At 32.7% G+C, this 19,033-nt stretch overlaps 1 protein-coding gene across 1 annotated transcript; it reads left to right on the top strand.

Annotated features, from left to right (window-relative positions):
* The first annotated feature begins 9,796 nt into the window (after positions 1 to 9,796).
* Positions 9,797 to 17,231, top strand: LOC143046614 (uncharacterized). The gene is made up of 6 exons (XM_076219755.1): positions 9,797 to 9,944; positions 10,913 to 11,087; positions 12,775 to 12,857; positions 13,453 to 13,536; positions 14,321 to 14,341; positions 16,944 to 17,231. Exons 1-6 carry the CDS (start codon positions 9,890 to 9,892, stop codon positions 17,135 to 17,137), a joined length of 612 nt encoding a protein of 203 aa, XP_076075870.1. The 5' UTR covers positions 9,797 to 9,889; the 3' UTR covers positions 17,138 to 17,231.
* Positions 17,232 to 19,033: the final 1,802 nt, after the last annotated feature.

The following is a 19,033-nucleotide window of genomic DNA, read 5'->3' as shown; positions in this document are numbered from 1 at the left end:
ATACGAGGATATGTAAAACGAAAAAGGTTAAATGCATTCTTCAAAGTCGAGATACAACCAGTCTTGTAAATGGCTATAGACAATAAATAAAAAGATCCATAACAATGATCGTGCAAGGTGATTGTGTATTTTACATTTTGTATTTATTAGTTTATACATTTTGAAATAAATCTCCATTCAGACAGAACTTTTACATGCAATTCATTGGACGTCACAAGTCATAATCTTCCGGTCAAAACGGAAACCTGAATACACCGGCCTACTGTCCAAACCGGCCGTTTTTCCTAGTCCCATAGCCGGCCGGTTTAAACAGGTTTAAAAGATTAAGTTTGTATTCGTTTTTGCAAAATTTTGTCAGATTATTCAGGCATGGTATATTGCGATAAAGTACGCTACAAGGTAATCATATTTCATTCTATCTCAAACTGAACCTTCAGAAATGATTTTTTCGCTTTGTTGAGAAATCATTGGCGGTCTAGGGCATTCTTTTTCTCTGTTGTCGGGTTTATCCTTTTGACAAATTCCCTTTTTTCCATTCTCAATTTTAGTTTTGAAACGCCTGATGATGATATGTGGATGTTTCACGTCCGGCTATCCTGTCTGGATATTGCGGACTGGAAAAACCTAATTTTAAAGGCCGGAGTCTGTTTGTCTTTTAGCCTTCATTTTACTCCGACTGCGTTGGTGTTGCTGGTACGGAGTAGCAGGTCGTGCTGCTTGTATGGCTGCTTGTATTGCCTCTTTGGTGTCTTCGCTGACGACGGGTGATGTGTGTGGTGGTGTGCGCAGTAGGTCTGGGTCGTCGATGTCAAACCCTTCTTCAAAGTCGATCCTACTGCGCTTCCCTCTGTCATTTTTGGAGGTGTAAAATACCAGGCGATGGCAGGCCTTTTTGGGGTTGTAGGGGCTGGTGACAATATCCATATTAACTACAACCCCAACTGTTTCCCTTTGTATTTAGTTGGTGTGAGTACATGTCCAACTACGCTGCCTCTTGCCTCGGTTTGCATGATGGTGGTTTGTTGGATAGGGGCAGCAGGTACAACGGCTGTTTTGTATGCCATCCACTGGTCGTAACGCTTGGCGTCCCTTCTCCAAGTGGATAGTGGCTTACTCCTCAGGGCCGGCTTGGGTTTACAGGAGGGTACCTCTTGTTCCTTAGCTTTGGTCCACGTTAACTGTACTGTCACCTGGTCAGTACTTGACGAGAACTTCCAGGCAGGTTCTTTACCAGTCAACTTCATGGCTGCTAACAAAGCATTCAGTTCATCAGGGATATCCATGATGATTGTCCAAAAAGTGAGAAGTGTTGAGCTGTGATCAGTACGAGAACATCAAACGCGAACTAAATGTAGTGATAGTTTGAAACGCCTGTTGTATTTTACAAGTTTATATATATATATTTGTTTTAGTTGGTCTTTCAAAGAAGCATTATACATATGTAGCTGTGTTTGTCTGCATTGTTATAAGACAATAACAATCAAAACATAGGAGTAAACAAGGACTCAAAAAATCAAAAGACATTTACATCAACAGTCATGAATAATAAATAAGAAACAACACGAACTCCACTAAAAAACCGGGAGTGAAATTAGGTGCTCCGGAATGGAAAGCATTTCCTGCACCGTAAACGGCACCCGTCGTGTATAAATATGGCATGTTTGCTATCGTTGGTGATATCGGCAGAATGAAACATGATTTTATGTAAATAGCATTATTCAAGATACAAACACTTTCAAATGAAAACAGGTTCGGAGACGACTTGGATAAAGTCAATTTGATATATGTTTTCATTTTATGTTTACTATGAGAAATACCAGGATTAATTAACCTTTATCAAAAGTTGCATGTCTCGAAAGTTTTCTAAAAGAGTTACTGTAGTCAAAAGATTATAATTCCAAAACTGTTTTTTTTTTTCATATTTGAATAATTAAAAAAAAATCATTGCTCTTAGATTTAAAGAAGAGTCTTCAATTATAGTTGCTAAACTATTAAGAAATAAAACAACATTCTTTTTAAGGAATAACATTAAAAGCGTCCACTTTTTATTTCTTTTTACTCCTCACACTGGAGCTTTATAAAAGGATGAGTATGTATCCATATATCATATATAACAGCTGTGACTTAATATATGTTTAAATAGTATAGTGAAACAAATATCCAATGGTTTGACAAACTGCATTACAGTATGATTTCATAGAATGTTTTGTTAAAAAAAAACGAATTACTAACGTAGACACAAATATCATGTTTCAAAGGGGGGATAAATCATACTTTGAAGTCTTAACGCATAAATACTATCCAACTTGAAAACAAGTACACAACAGATACAAAAGAATTGCATCTTAATTTTGTCTTACATCTGAGAATTGACAATTATGATCGACTGACTACAAACCATTATGACAATAGAGAGAATTTTCGTATTTTGAATTGTCTATGTATGTGCAGAAACATTAATTCCAACAGCATATATTGTAGTATTTATATTCCAATTGATACACTATATCAGGACGAACATTTACTACCAGGATTCCCTTCGCTGCTCACAATGAACCAATACTGCAATTGTTCCGAAGGTAGACGTTGAAATGATCTGTTTCGAAAATGTTAGAGACACCATCACATTTTTTTTGACAATTACAAAAATATGTGTAATAGATGACGATGGACATGTTCTTACAGTTATTATAACAACGCACCATTCCTTCTTTTTCCTAAATGAGAAATCAGTTATGTACTTACATGAATAGTAGTATGTCAGGTGTCAGGTATAGTGGAGGATTTGCCTCCGGTGCATTTTTATAACTACTGGTTTAGCCATGCTCGTCCAGTCCATACTCTGGCGTAGTCCTCAATAAAATCCATAATTATTTTAAAGTTACGGTTCCAATTGATGTGTTAGAGTTCTCTTAACTTAGGACCACGAGAAATCACCTTAAGAGATTTGTATGCTGAATTATGTTTATATCTAAAGTAACAATAGGTTTAATGTAATGTAATCCTGGCGGAAGATGAAGATTTAAAAAAAAGTCATCAAAGCTCCAAGGGAGTGATCTACACTTGGAAGACTTTTTGACATCAGGACGATGGTAAAAAAATACTTTGGTTTCGTAAGGAAGTATTTAATAAACCCATTACATTAAAACCACTGCAGGCTGGACTTGACAACTTTCCTACTCCTTTAACATTATTTTGGCAAACATATGGCATTGCAGTACCTAGTGCCCTTCTTCATATTTTGTTTTCTATCTTTTCGGAAAGGAGTTCTAAGAACAGGGCTATGTGTATTTTGTTTTTACCTTTTCTCGATGAAGTTTATTTTCTTAGATTAAGATGGATCATGGTCCAGTTTATTAAAATGGTTATGAAGAACCCTGAATTGCGGATCTTTATTATCAGAACGGTGTTAAAGTACATTTTACGGATCACATCACGAGTTGGTTAACCGTTATTGAATATCCTTTGACAGATAATATCGGCTCTGTTCCTTACATCCAGTTCCCATTCCACGAATATGTCCTACCAAATAATAATATTTACTGATTTGTACTTATATAAGCAACATGACGGACGTCACATGTTTACCCTTCCGGAGTACCTGATATCACCCCAATTCGGCATGTCCCACGTTTTGTAGTCACAAACAAGCTGTCTGTTCCGCTATTATAAAATATTTTGAAAAATGATAATACAAGTTTAAACTGAACATATCATTGAATGTTGGTAATTTGTCATTGTTTATGATCTCTTGCATGGACACTGTATTGGACATATTATGATCGTTAAGATACAGAAGAGAAATACACTAATACTTCAAAATTGTTCATAATTGTTCACTATTTAATGAAGAAGGAAGTGCCTTATTAGCGTGGTCGATTTACTAAATATGTCTAGTGCATTTCAAACATTTTATTTTCATTTAATTATAACGTTATTACTCACTGCATATTATTATCATATAAACTAAGGTAAATGTCTAGTTTAGGTCTAGACAGACAGCAGCTGGTATAATGTCTATGTAATTAGGAAAATAATAATAACGTATGCATGTTTGCTAACCAGAAGATTCACGAGTGTCAACGCGTGATAGATAGATGTTCAACGCCATATGTATACATATTTAAATAAATTTTGTTTTTCATTTTTATACATTACATCATGTACATATGATAAGAAATTAACAATAACTGCTGAATAACTATTTATTATTTATTTTGTAATAGTTTAAAATATATCATTGCATCATAATTATTTGTATTTCTGATAAAAGTAAAACACCTTTGAAGTAAATCGCAAATGTTAAGAATGGGTCCCGGTTTGAAATATTAGTTGATATGCACACTGATGCTAATTAGGAAACATCGAGAAGTTTTTCATAATTGTCATTTTTATATTGGAGCATTAATGGTGGTCTACATGACAAACTGTCAGAGCCTAACTTTTTAAATTATATTTGTTCTTATGATGATATTTTATCTGAGTGTTGGATTGCTAATGCATATGTAAATGTTATAGATGGTTTTACATGTAAACCTGTTCCTTTATTAAAAAGCAAATATAAACAGGGAGGAGGAATTTTTCTCATGCTTAAAAACTGTTTTTTTCTAACTTTATTAAAGTTGTTAAAGTTCTCCATGATACAATTACATGGTTACAAGTATCAAAAGATGTGACAATTTGTGGTCAAGATTATTATGTTGGTTGTGTCTATATACAACCATTTAGCTCAAATTATTATAATATGTATGAATGTGGTATATTTTATGAACTGGTTAATTGTGTTGCAAAATATTCAACTGAGTCTTCTAAGGTATGTTTATTAGGTGATATGGACGCTAGAACTGCATTCGGTAATGATTTTATTAAACATGATAGTTTGTATGGATCAATTTTTGACGACAACAATCACATTTTTAACTATATGAGTGACAATAATCTACCTGTTCGCAGGAATCCTGATCAAGGTACCAATGAATACGGAACAAAACTGTTAAATTTGTGTAGAAGTACTGGCTTTTGCATTGTGAATGGTCGACACAAAGATGGAACAGCTAACGATTTTACGTTTTGTGGTTCGCGTGGTATAAGTGTTGTTGATTACAAGATAGTACCGTTTGATGTATGAGCGTCACTGATGAGTCTTATGTAGACGAAACGCGCGTCTGGCGTACTAAATTATAATCCTGGTACCTTTGATAACTATTTACACCACTGGGTCGATGCCACTGCTGGTAGTCAGCCCAGTAGTCAACACTTCGGTGTTGAAATGAATATCAATTAAGTGGTCATTTTTAATAAATTTCCTGTTTACAAAAACTTATATTTTTCGAAAAACTAAGGATTTTCTTATCCCAGGCATAGATTACCTAAGCCGTATTTGGCACAACTTTTTTGGAATTTTGAATCCTTAATGCTCTTCAACTTTGTACTTGTTTGGCTTTATAAATATTTTGATATGAACGTCACTGGTGAGTCTTATGTAGACGAAACGCGCGTCTGGCGCACTAAATTATAATCCTGGTGCCTTTGATAACTATTTACACCACTGGGTTGATGCCACTGCTGGTAGACATTTCGTCCCCGAGGGTATCACCAGTCCAGTAGTCAACACTTCGGTGTTGACATGAATATCAATAATGTGGTCATTTTTATGCATTTCCTGTTTACAAATACTTATATTTTTTCGAAAAACTAAGGATTTTCTTATCCCAGGCATAGATTACCTTAGCCGTATTTGGCACAACTTTTTTGGAATTTTGAATCCTCAATGCTCTTTAACTTTGTACTTGTTTGGCTTTATAAATATTTTGATATGAGCGTCACTGGTGAGTCTTATGTAGACGAAACGCGCGTCTGGCGTATTAAATTATAATCCTGGTACCTTTAATAACTATATTGACTATTTTCACATTGTGGAACAGTTTATAGATAGTAACTTTACTTCGTTCAGTGATTATGCGCCTCTTCATATACGTCTACAATGCAAAGGGCTGTCTTGTAGAAATGAACAACAAAACGTAATGTAACTTCAAATACATTGGACAGTTTTCGATGGAACGATGACTTAACAGAACAGTGTTACGAATCCTTAATTTTGAATAGTGGGTTACTCAGTCAAATAGTTTTTTGTGATGCACAAAAAACACAAGATGGTATTGACAATTATATTGAAACTTTTACTACCCAGTTAACAGATATTGCTGCTCCATTTTTTAGAAGAACCAGTAATAAATCAATTGACTCTCAATGTAATGGCCGAAAATTTGTATGTAAAACTACTGATAAGCCATGGTTCAATTATGAGTGTAGAAGGCTTCGTCATGTTTATTTAAGTGCGTTAAATATGTTTAATAAAATCAAAATAACAGAAAATCATCAGAGACTTATCTCTACGAAGAGACAATACAAAGTGTTCGAAAATAAGTTAAAACGGCAGTATAAACGTCAAGAAGGTAACATTCTTGAGAATCTACGTAAAAGCGACCCAAACAAGTTTTATGGAATGTTCCAAAAGAAGCGCGCTAAAAATACAGATGTCCCCCTTTCGTAATTTTTTTAACATTTTAAAGAGTTATCATCAAGTAACACTTTAATAGTCAATGACACACAGAGTATACAAGACACTACATACGAAGAACTTGACAATGTTATCACGTAGGACGAAATTTTGAAATGTATTTCCAAATTGAAACGTGACAGAGGTCATGGAATTGACGGGATTCTGATCAAAATGTTAATTGAATATAAGAATGTGCTTATGTTGTTCTGAGAGGAAATATTCAACAGGGTATTGTCTGCTGGTTACTTTCCGACAACATGGACAGTTGCGATACTTGTTCCAGTTTTTAAAAAAGGCGATCCGTCTGATCCTGTAAACTATCGCGGCATAAGTCTGGTTAGTAATTGGGCCCAATTGTTCACGTCCATTTTGAATATGAGATTATTACTTTAGTCGGATACCTATGAAAATATAACAGATGTACAGTTTTGATTTCAGCCGGGCAGCAGTACAATTGATGCGATGTTTAGTTTATTAACTGTCTTTTAAAAAACACTCTCCAGTAAGAATCATTTGTTTTGCTGTTTTGTAGACTACAAACAAGCGTTTGATACAATAAGTAGACTGAATTTATCGTTGAAATTGTCAAAAATTGGTATAACAGGGAAACTTTTATCGTTACTAAAATCAATGTATTCAAATGTGAAATAATGTGTACCAATTGATGGTTTTTATCTGAGCAGTTCACGAGTACAGTTGGCTTAATGCACGGGGAAGTACTCTCTCTAATTCTTTTTTCATTGTACGTGAACGATTTAGAAATGGAATTTTTAAGTAACGGTAATGTACCGTATGAAGTACAGGAATTGTCTTTATTTTTGCTTATGTATGCCAATGATATGATACTATTTTCTGATTTCGTAAAAGGTTTACAAAATATGTTAGACACACTTTTATTGTACACTCAAACATGGAGTTTAACTGCTAGCAATATATTAAAACGAAAATGGTGGTATTCAGAAATGGTGGTAATGTGAGGGTTGACGAAAAGTGGTATTTTGATGCTAGCGTTATTGACATTGTTGATGAATTTTATTAGTTAGGTATTCTATTGAATTATAACGGAAAATTTTTAAAATTCAAAAACAATTAGCTGAGCTAGGCAGGCAATGTATTTGCCTTGAAACCAACAGTATCATCATTATATTTGAATGTTTTTGCAAAAATATTTTAGGTGTCAACCAATGTACAACGAATGTAATGGTGTATTATGAGCTCAGTAGATATCCTTTGATATATTCTAGATTGTACTTCTGGTATAACCAAGATAATTTAGTTGTAAATAACACACTTAAGTATTTTATCAAAACTAGAATATTTGATCAAGCTAATCAATATTTGAATCAATTATTGGATGGCTCGCCAAAATGTTTTTTTATATAAAACTGTGTAAATAATGTGCGTTTACAACTTTACCTTACTAAACATGTGAATTTTAGAGTGTTTCTGACGAGAACAAGATTGTCTGCACATAACTTATTTGTTGAAACAGGACGATATCACGGTGTTAATCATGTTAATAGATCAGAAATAAAATGCACTCTCTGTACTTTAAATACAATAGAAGACGAGTTTCATTTCAATTTACACTGTGATTGTCTTAATGCAATTAGGAGACAGTATATTAAGCCATATTATTATAAGCGTCCATCGTCATTTAAGCTTATACAGTTGTTGAGCACAGAAAATGTAAAAAGACATATGGGACCTTTGTAAATTTCTTTTCCATTCATTTAAACGTAGAACAGACATGTTATAAGTTACCAATACTTAATATAGATCATTATTCTTCTCGGATGTATTCATTTATCAGTTATGTATGTTTTATGTATTTATTTATGATATATTGTATTTGCTTATATATTATATTTGTACTGATGAGCATCAATTGCTCAAAGTAATTAAGAATTGGAAAAGCATATGTTTAAGAAAAATGAATAGTGTACAATTAATCAAATAATTGCTTAAATATCTATGTAAACTTTTAAGCGCTTAGCTTAACTTCGTTCGTTAAATTTAACTCTATATGGTTTCATCATATAAAGGGAAAGACGTTTGTTTGAGATGGTTCTGCTTGAAATATTTAGATACATGTTGTTTATAACGCCCGTCACCTGTTTCATGTTTTATATTGTTTTGGCTTTTAAATAGTCGACATTAAGCGTTCCATCTAAAAGTTTATCAAGAAGACCGATTGAAGGGCTTGGAATTTATGAACTGCTAATTTCGTTTTAAATAACACAGTTTTTTAATACCGTTGAAGCTGTACTATCAAACTCCGATGGTAGCATCAGCTCAGTAGTAAATATGTTGGTATTGACATGATGTTTAATAAGTCTTTTTTAAATTGTCCGTTCATATATCTACAAATAATACAGAGACAAAGTTCCACTGCATCGGGCAAAATTTACCTTCGATGATTTGGACTCTGTATATTTCAATCATCATATTAGGTTTTATCTGTTTATATTTTTATAATTGTTTGGCTTACACACAATTGTCTTTGAGTGTTCTCTATGAATGTTTATCACGTAAAGCGTTTCGCATGCCAACAATTTCTACAGTTTTGAAAATTAAGTATTCATGTCACTATATTATAGTAAAAAACAGGTAAATATTCAATCATACATTCTTTGTAATAGATGTGTTTGAAATTAAATATATTTGTGGGGTGTAAACTTTCAAGCTGCTTACTTTTGGTTTAAAACGATCAAATTTGCCAATCACACTATCCTATACATTACATATCAAATAATATTTTGACAGATATAAATTATTTTGATATCTAGTTTTATCCATACATTGTATATTTTGCTTGAATTCCATACAAATTGCTATGCATTTGTCTTATTTGTTTGTTTGCTGTGATAGGTGGAGTATTTAACATCAACTAATTAAAACAATTTGAATTTTAAGCTAGATGTACGAAACAAGGATTTATCATTTTATAATGGTCCTGTAGACTGTTAACTCATATACAAAGCTTACTGACGAGTTTATATTGCAAGGGTTCACATTAAAACAAAATCAACCAAACAATAAAAAAAATATATCTCGGATGAACATGTGACCGTGCTGGATTAGAATTTTCCCTGTGTACAACACAACACAATTCTATGTCCACACTAGATATCAACTTACTTAACATGTATTTACAATTGATTATTTCTTGTCTGAAATATTATCAAGAACGTTGTAATTTGCAACAGGTTTGAAAAAATCAACGAATTATGCAATAAATGTATATATTTATGGATAGCACATCCTCTTCATTTACATTGCCTACAGAATTTATTTGATGCAGACGTATATTTAGCATCAACCAACATGCACGCAAACATATTGATATATTTAATGCTTTTCATTTATGACTTTTCTGCAGGTAAGACATTATCTTATATATTTTCTTTATGTATGTATATCAAATCAAATTCAAAATAAAGGGAAGAACGATATAAAGAGCATGTGCTGGTGAATATATACAAACTAAATCTATAAAAGCGCTTGGCATGATAGATCGCAAATATATGAATTGATGTGAGTTTAATAATAGTGTAGACTTAAGCTAAGCAATTTATTTCTTTAAATCCTTAATATCTGACGCACAACGACATGACAGTGGATGATCGGTTTATTAATGTTAAAACTGTACTAACAGAGTGATCAATTTGCATAATTATTTATACTCGATAAATAGTCATTGACTGAATTTGACGTTAAGAAAATGATTTATAGAGTTTTTTGTATGCGTCAATATTGTATACTGATTCACAGAATCTTAACGTCGTCTGTTTCACATACAATAATATGATGTTTTACATAACGTATACCTACAAATTTCATTTATAACATGAGTTGTCTCGAATTATACATCTCATGTTTTATTCGGCTCCAAGAAGATTAATTTATGTTTGTTTTTTGCCTGATATGAAAACAATTCATTGGAAGTGTATGATGAAAAGGGTTTATACAAATCCGTTACTATATCGGCCTTCGAATTAGGCTTATTGCTATAATGGGGGTTTCAAGATGATACTCGCGCCAATATAGAAAATGGCATGCATTTATGTGTATATCAATTGTACAATGTACCCTATTTTTTTTTATTACAAGATGTTAAACATGTAGTGAAACAAAATTGATGTCCAGAAAATTACCTGTCGGGTTTCGTTAACTTGTTTGTTAAATATTAAGCATCCTTTGACTTTATCTATATTTCAATTGAATACAAATACTCGAAAACCTCTCTATTTCTTTTCATACCGTTATTACCTCTAGACTAAGCGTAAAAAACATTTTTTGAAATCTTATGAAATCCTTGTTTTCTAAGTCATCAAATTTTCGTCTTAGGTATGACAGAATTTCCCTGCAAATACCCCTGTCCATGGCGCAATAAAACTTTCATTGTGTATCACGACGGAGATACCTTTCTGACTTGGAAATTTGATAATGATGGTGAAACAAGTATGTTTGGACCTATAAGATATCTGTGTCATCAAATAACCGAGCGCTTTCTTATTATGCGGTATGTAAATGTTTATCTTATTTATATTGTGCGTTTACTTAGATGTGTCGTCTGTAATAGTTTTCATTTATATTTTGCAGAATGTTAGACGGGCGTCCTAATTTTTTTAAATTACAAAAATGGTCACATGTATATGTTTATTAAGAGTTTATGGTTTGTTTTTTGTTTTTTCGAAGTTGGGAATTGATTTGTTAGCTTTCGGCATCACCTGTTTTTTAATTGTGATTTAAAGGTACGTGCTCTTGAGTTTGGAAAAGGAAAAGACGCAAAAAATACGATAACTGTTTTGTGTTGTTTATTGTGTGATTATATACGTTGACTCCTGGTTTATATACTAGTTTCTTTCATTTGTATTTGTAATAAGACAACTTTATTGTATATGTTATAACTAATGATGTTTTAACTGCCACTTTGGTAACTTAATTATCTTTAATGTAGTTTGGTTTTTCTTACTCTCAAATAGTATATTTAATAATTACATTTTTTCTTTAATGACTTTTGATATAGATTTATTGGTTTCATTGCTCGGGGGGGCCACTTCCTATGTAATGACTGGTAGGGATGAGCCGCTGGAATAGGTCACTATTTCATGCTTCATGATATATGAAAAGGGTGAGAAATTCAGATTAAATATATCAATAGGTTGATATTATCACTTGCTGGATTATATCATAAGTATCTGAAACTAATCAAATGTTCGTATTTATTTTTGATGCGGTTAAACCACAGTCGTAAATGCATCAGCTATTTGTCAAACCAATTAAACTCTATTTATTCAATGTGGTATTTCCACTGAGGTTAGTTATAGATGCAATAAATCCAATCATTTTGACATTTCCACCTAATTAACATTGAAAGGTTTGTATACATGAAACATTTTCCATAGCATAGTGTCAGCGTCCTTCAAAAGGAAACGGCAAATCAGTTTTTAATTAATGTTAAACTCAGTAAAAGTGATACTATCTGAAGTATTACTACATTTATCTGACAAAACATATGTTATTGTCTTTTGAAATTGAAATTTCTTCATAATTAAAAATATAAAAGGGGCAAATAGCACTGGCAAATAGAGGAGTGAAGAAATTAATTGGAAAAGCAAGGTGTGATTATTGCGACTACGTTGCTTCTAAACAAGAACGTATAATGAGCGGGACCGCAAAAATTTTTGTAAATACTAATGTACAAGAAGATGAAAAATATCCAAATATATCTATAGGTCTGTTTTTTTTCATTAATATATGACAAGGTATATATTTTTGATAAACAAAATATATGAAAAGGGTGGGGTACTTGATGTCTCAGCTGCTCACCCCTACCAAAAAAAGTTTGAAGTGGCCCCCCCCCCCCGAGTTTCATTGCTTCTGTGTAGTTTTTGATGCATGTGTAATGATAGAGAAGAAAAAATAGTAACCAAGGAAGAAAGAATTATTATTCAAACCGAACCGTTTCTTTTTTCTCTAAAAACCATCTTTTCAACGTTTTGACATATTTCTATATTCATATCTTATAGATAAAGAAAATGATAAACAATGTATTATTTTGTTTGTTTTACTGATTATTTTTCTGTCTCTAGCATTTCAAAAAATACATAAATTTTTTTTTAAAATAATGTTAAATAAAAGCATGTCTATGTGACCAAGTTACTGAAATTTTAAACAAGAGTATTATATAATTTACAATATTTCAGCGCGACAGGTAATGACTTTTTTCGATGTGTCTCGATCTTTTATGATATTGGAAGTCCTCTGAAGTTTCCATTTCAATACAAAGGTACGTTTTTATATGTGTTTAGACATTTTAATATATTATAAGATTTTTAAAAAAATTACTTAGTACATTTTAAATATATGATCATATTTGTTTAGAGATTTAAAACTTTTTTTCGTATAACATGACTTTTGTATAAATCACATAAATTATCATCTACATGTATACATTCATAAAATGATGATTGCAAGTGAGCAACAATGTCAACACATCGAGTTACAGAGACGTCCGGACAGGACACTGTGACATGTGTACCTTCAAATCTGACCTATCTTATACTTACATATATATTATGCATTGAAAGTTCGTCTATATATATTCCAAGAGGAAGCAGGTTCCTGCACCAAGTATAGACTCGGTAATCGTCCGATACGTGCGTTAAGTTTTAATTATAGGGGTGTTGTATTGTAAGTCCGGACAGCTATGTTTGATGATTGATACTACTTAAAACTGAGAAAACAAGATAATAGTTAAGATACAAACAAAGAAACCTCTCAAAGCATATAGTTGCTTCGATGTGCATTTTGTGATTCACATTCTTCACGTTGATTTACGAAACTTTAGTTATAAAGTTGTTCAACAAAGTATACTATTACAGATAAATACCTTAAAAACCAGATAGGGGATATCAAAGATGTATGTGAAGCTTGTGTTCCACCTATGCATATTTATGAAGCTGTAGGTAAGACTAACACCTTGTTGAATTTCTATTAACATTAATTTAACAAGATCATACTGGAGAAGACAAATTACTATGTATCAAGAGGGCAATTGTGAATAACTGGTTTAATAAAGAAAGGCAACTTCCATTACATAAACGATATACATCCGAAAAATGTAAAAAAAGAACATACCGTAAAAAATTAAACGACCGAGCATAATGTCTATTACAATTTCATGATTAAGTCTAGCTTTGATTCAGGACAATCCGGATGTGTGAGCAGCTCTTTTTGTGGAATTCACTCATCAAACGAATGGATAACAATTAATTTTCTATCAAACTTAATCTTCATATAGTAAAAACACTCTTTGAGAACCAAGTTTATAGGTCATGTAAAATAACCACATTATGTTCAGTATATTTGATTAACAGTCAGTTACTGGATTAGTTGAAAGATTGTTTCAGTTGATTTATCTAGAATTGAAATATGTTAAGATTTAAAAAAAGAAAAAAAAACAGATTGGTTTATTTTTCAATAATTCTTTTCTAGCTAAGTGTTTGTACGTTAATGCAAACGATCAAAACACGTTCAGATAGGTTGCGAGTAATATCATTTTATTAAAAAAATCTCCTTACATGCATACAGTGTCAACAAGAATCAAAGAAGCACCACAAGTTTAAAAAACTATATGTATGTATCACGAACGAACAGCTTGAAAAGAAATAGTACAATTACATCACAAAAATAACAAATTTAAATTAACGGTTTTCTATTTCCTGTCTAATAATTTACATTATATTGCAGTATCAGGATCACCCCCGACATGTAAGTAAACTAACTGAGATCTCACAAACATGTTTAACCCCGTCGCATTATTGCTCCTGTCCCAAGTCAGGAGCCTCTGGCCTTTGTTAGTCTTGTATTATTTTAATTTTAGTTTCTTGTGTACAATTTGGAAATTAGTATGGCGTTCATTATCACTGAACTAGTATATATTTGTTTAGGGGCCAGCTGAAGGACGCCTCTGGTTGCGGGAATTTCGCGCTACATTGAAGACCTGTTGGTGACCTTCTGCTGTGGTTTTTTTCAATGGTCGGGTTGTTGTCTCTTTGGCACATTCCCCATTTCCATTCTCAATTTTAACTGTTCGATAATTTAAAAAAACGGGAATAACCTTGTTTTTTTTCGTTTTATCTAAACTAATCACCAGGGTTTTCGATATCACAAACTAGTCAAAACATTTACTAAATTTTATCATCGGTATAAAGACATTATTCGTAAATATAGCTCAACATGCAGACTTTTAATACGTTCAGGTATTTCACATCCAATTTTTTTATGGTAATATTCTTTATAAAGCACAAAGGTGTCAGTATTCACCTCAGAAACTTACAAAACCTTTGAATAGACTTATTAAGAAGGGATATAATTACGATACTGTTGTCAAGTCATTAAAGATTGCATATTTTGGCGTTAATATTGAGTCATTGATAAGGTCTTTGTATCGGAACTAAACACATTTATTCTAAAAACAGTTGTTGGCATGACACGGGTTATGTTCTTCTCATATATGTTATGATGGTATGATACTAAACCCCTAACGGGAAGGATTGTGCCTGATGTTCATATGATGAAATCATAATCTTTCAGTCAGTTTAGTTGAAGTCTGGAGCTGGCATGTCAGTTAACTGCTAGAAGTCTGTTGTTATTTATGTATTATTGTCATTTTGTTTATTTTCTTTGGTTACATCTTCTGACATTAGACTCGGATTTCTCTTGAACTGAATTTTAATGTGCGTATTGTTATGCGTTTACTTTACTACATTGGTTAGAGGTATAGGGGGAGGGTTGAGATCTCACAAACATGTTTAACCCCGCCGCATTTTTGCGCCTGTCCCAAGTCAGGAGCCTCTAGCCTTTGTTAGTCTTGTATTATTTTAATTTTAGTTTCTTGTGTACAATTTGGAAATTAGTATGGCGTTCATTATCACTGGACTAGTATATATTTGTTTAGGGGCCAGCTGAAGGACGCCTCCGGGTGCAGGAATTTCTCGCTACATTGAAGACCTGTTGGTGACTTTCTGCTGTTGTTTTTTATTTGGGCGGGTTGTTGTCTCTTTGACACATTCCCCATTTCCATTCTCAATTTTATAATATATTTTTAATAACAAAGGTATCAAATTGTCAATGACAGTCGTTTTTTATAATTCTAGTCAAATGAAATAGACAACATCGTCATCATATGAATCCATAGTTTCATTATATAAGTATGCTTTTTTTTACTCGATCTTAAAGTGTCAGATACGTACAATCGGTAGCCCTTAATCAAATTAAACAAATATTATTGAATATTTTTGGTACAAAAGAAATATAATAAACAGCTATCTTTAAATGGTGTTATTCAATGTAATGAGAATTATATATTGAACTGTGAGATATGTTATTATGTAAACACAATCATTATCATTAAATTTATGATTGTGTTTTGCTGGCTATTTTTTTATATTTATATATTACCCGCATGCCCTCTGGAAAAGTGTGAATGGTTCTATCTCCCTACCGGGTCAAACCGATGATTCATAAACATTGTTTTCTTATGCCAATCCAATTTAAAGCACAGACTCAAATGACTCGGATTCAGAATGATGTGTCAGGATAGAGTAAGATGTATCCTTGCTCATTGTTACATTGTGAATGATGTATCAGGATAGAGTAAGATGTATCCTTGCTCATTGTTACATTGTGAATGATGTGTCAGGATAGAGTAAGATGTATCATTGCTCATTGTTTCATTGTGAATGATGCGTCAGGATAGAGTAAGATGTATCCTTGCTCATTGTTACAATGTGAATGATGTGTCATAGAGTAAGATGTATCCTTGCTCATTGTTACATTGTGAATGATGTGTCAGGATAGAGTAAGATGTATCCTTGCTCATTGTTACATTGTGAATGATGTGTCAGGATAGAGTAAGATGTATCCTTGCTCATTGTTACAATGTGAATGATGTGTCAGGATAGAGTAAGATGTATCCTTGCTCATTGTTACATTGTGTATGATGTGTAAGGATAGAGTAAGATGTATCCTTGCTCATTGTTACAATGTGAATGATGTGTCATAGAGTAAAATGTATCCTTGCTCATTGTTACATTGTGAAATGAGTCAGGATATAGTAAGATGTATCCTTGCTCATTTTTACAATGTGAATGATTTGTCCGGATAGAGTAATATGTATCCTTGCTCATTGTTACATTGTGAAATAATAACTGTACATATTCTTACTGAATGGCTTTGTATAAAAGACATGTGTTGTTTTTCAAATATTTACAGATGTTTATAATTAATCAATCAATTCAATATGTTGTAAACATGGGCTATAAATATAACAGTACTGTATATTTTATTGATCTTTTATATACACTTTCAGCACCTGCCGTAAATTCCCTTCCTTGTGATATGCCATCAACATGTACTAGGACAACTGGTATTCCGTGTAGCAAGAATGATACCATTCCAAAAGGCTGTCTAGTAACAACAACTGAACCAATAAAAACCACAACCGAACCAGCTAAAAATACAAAGAGGCGTTGTAGAAAGAAAAACCATATACATACAAAATAAACAATGTACAAACGTAACATTATAAGATGCAAATAAATTGAGTCAAACGACTGATTACATGTATCAAATTTTCAAGAAATAAATCTTTCTTATTTCACGTTTTCTGTTTGATTGTGACAAAATTTTTTAAAGGATTATCTACCCTAGGAATAGAGTATCTTAGTTGTATTATGAAAACGTATAAGAAATTATTGGTACTCAGTGCTTTGTTCTCTATTTGGCATTTTTAACTTTTTAATTCAAGCATGACTGTTGATATTTTGTTGAACAAAACGTGAATCGTGTGTACAAAATTTCAATCTTTGTTTGTATCATTATTTTAATTATTGGGTTTTCTCTTTATTTACCCCCTTCTGCCTCCCCCCCCCCCCCACCAGCACCACCACCAACTACATTAAACAGTGAAAGATGGTGAAAAATTCTAAACAAATCCCCCATTCATGATCGAAATTCACAGCCACCTGGCTTGATTCATCCTCTATGGAATGTGATATAAAACGGTCCTTAATTTGAAGACAACTAATTTATTTTATGTAACAAATAAAGTAGAATTAGAATTTTTCTATGCAGACTACGCCAGTGAATTGTCAAAACGAAAAATAGACACTTTACAATTATATCCTAAAGAATATGTGATATGATTGTTTATGAGACAACCCTCCACAAGAGACCAGACGACTCAAAAGTTATCAACTTTAGGTCACCCTACGGCTTTCAACAATGATTAAAATCCATACTGCATAGAAAACTATACAAGACCTCGATAGAACAAATGTACACGAATGCAAAGGAGAAAACTAACTGTCTAATCTATGTACAATGATTGATTGATTGTTGGTTGCTTAACGTCCAGTGGCAAATATTTCATGCATATTCAGGACGAGAACAAGTTCACAATAAATACAATAGGAAGGTTGTTGTAATAGAGGCCACCTAGGGTGATGGTCGGGGAAATTTGGACTGCCACTGGAAAATGAGGGTATATTGGATAGGGACAGAAATTTTGCCTTACAACAGGCCACCTACGGACCCCTCAAAGAGTTGTTGCAAGGGTTATTAACGTGTAAAGAGCGTGGCACTCTCTTTACACGAGGCATCGGATTTAACGTCCCCTTCTGACGGACGTGACTGCGAACTTGATACATCCCGCACAGCCAAACGGACGCCCCACTTCAGCAAGCGTTTTACTGCCGATCGGGAGAAGACCAAGTGACCATATTTCTATACCCCAGTCACCCTTGGGGTTAATCTATGTACAAAAAAGTACATGAAAAACATATATAATATGTTACACAGCAACACGACTCAACCACTGCATTACAGTTCGAACGCTTAATTTTCAACAGGTACATACGGGATATGGCAGGTCTAAACAGTTAAGCATACTGGTAGTTAGAATGGAGAAACACAATTAGGTGTTTGACACAAAGTCGAATGTATAAGGAGAGAAAACATTTTTTTTCACTCTTTTGTATGACGCGGAATAAGGGTCATAAACATCGAATTTAGCATAAGCTTAAATCATTTTAGCATATGCTATATTATAATTTAGCATATGCTAAAATGATTTTAGCATAAGCTAAATTCATTTTAGCTTAAGCTAAATTCATTTTAGCATAAGCTGAATTCATTTTTGCATAAGCTAAAATCAATTTAGCATATGCTGAATTGTTTAGCTTATACATAAATGTTGGCGCGGAATCAAGGTCATAAATATTAAAATCGAAGTTTATTTTAGCATATACTTAATGAATTTAGCTTATGTTTAAATGAATTTAGCTTATGCTAAAATGATTTAAGCTTATGCTAAAATGATTTAAGCTTATGCTAAAATGAATTCAGCTTATGCTTAATAAATTGTTTTATCCAATCAAAATCTCGCTTTCTTAACTACTT

This window comes from Mytilus galloprovincialis, chromosome 9 (genome assembly GCF_965363235.1).
Source record: "Mytilus galloprovincialis chromosome 9, xbMytGall1.hap1.1, whole genome shotgun sequence".
NCBI classification, from domain to species: domain Eukaryota; kingdom Metazoa; phylum Mollusca; class Bivalvia; order Mytilida; family Mytilidae; genus Mytilus; species Mytilus galloprovincialis.
Note: the sequence above shows the minus strand (reverse complement) of the source record. Positions and strands in the feature narration are given on the sequence as shown.

Bases quoted from the DNA above. Each gene is read 5' to 3' on its own strand.
- LOC143046614 (XM_076219755.1), top strand. From the start codon at position 9,890: ATGCACGCAAACATATTGATATATTTAATGCTTTTCATTTATGACTTT. The intron at 9,945-10,912 runs GTAAGACATTAT...TTTTCGTCTTAG, and splicing joins CATTTATGACTTTTCTGCAG to GTATGACAGAATTTCCCTGC. The intron at 11,088-12,774 runs GTATGTAAATGT...ACAATATTTCAG, and splicing joins GAGCGCTTTCTTATTATGCG to CGCGACAGGTAATGACTTTT.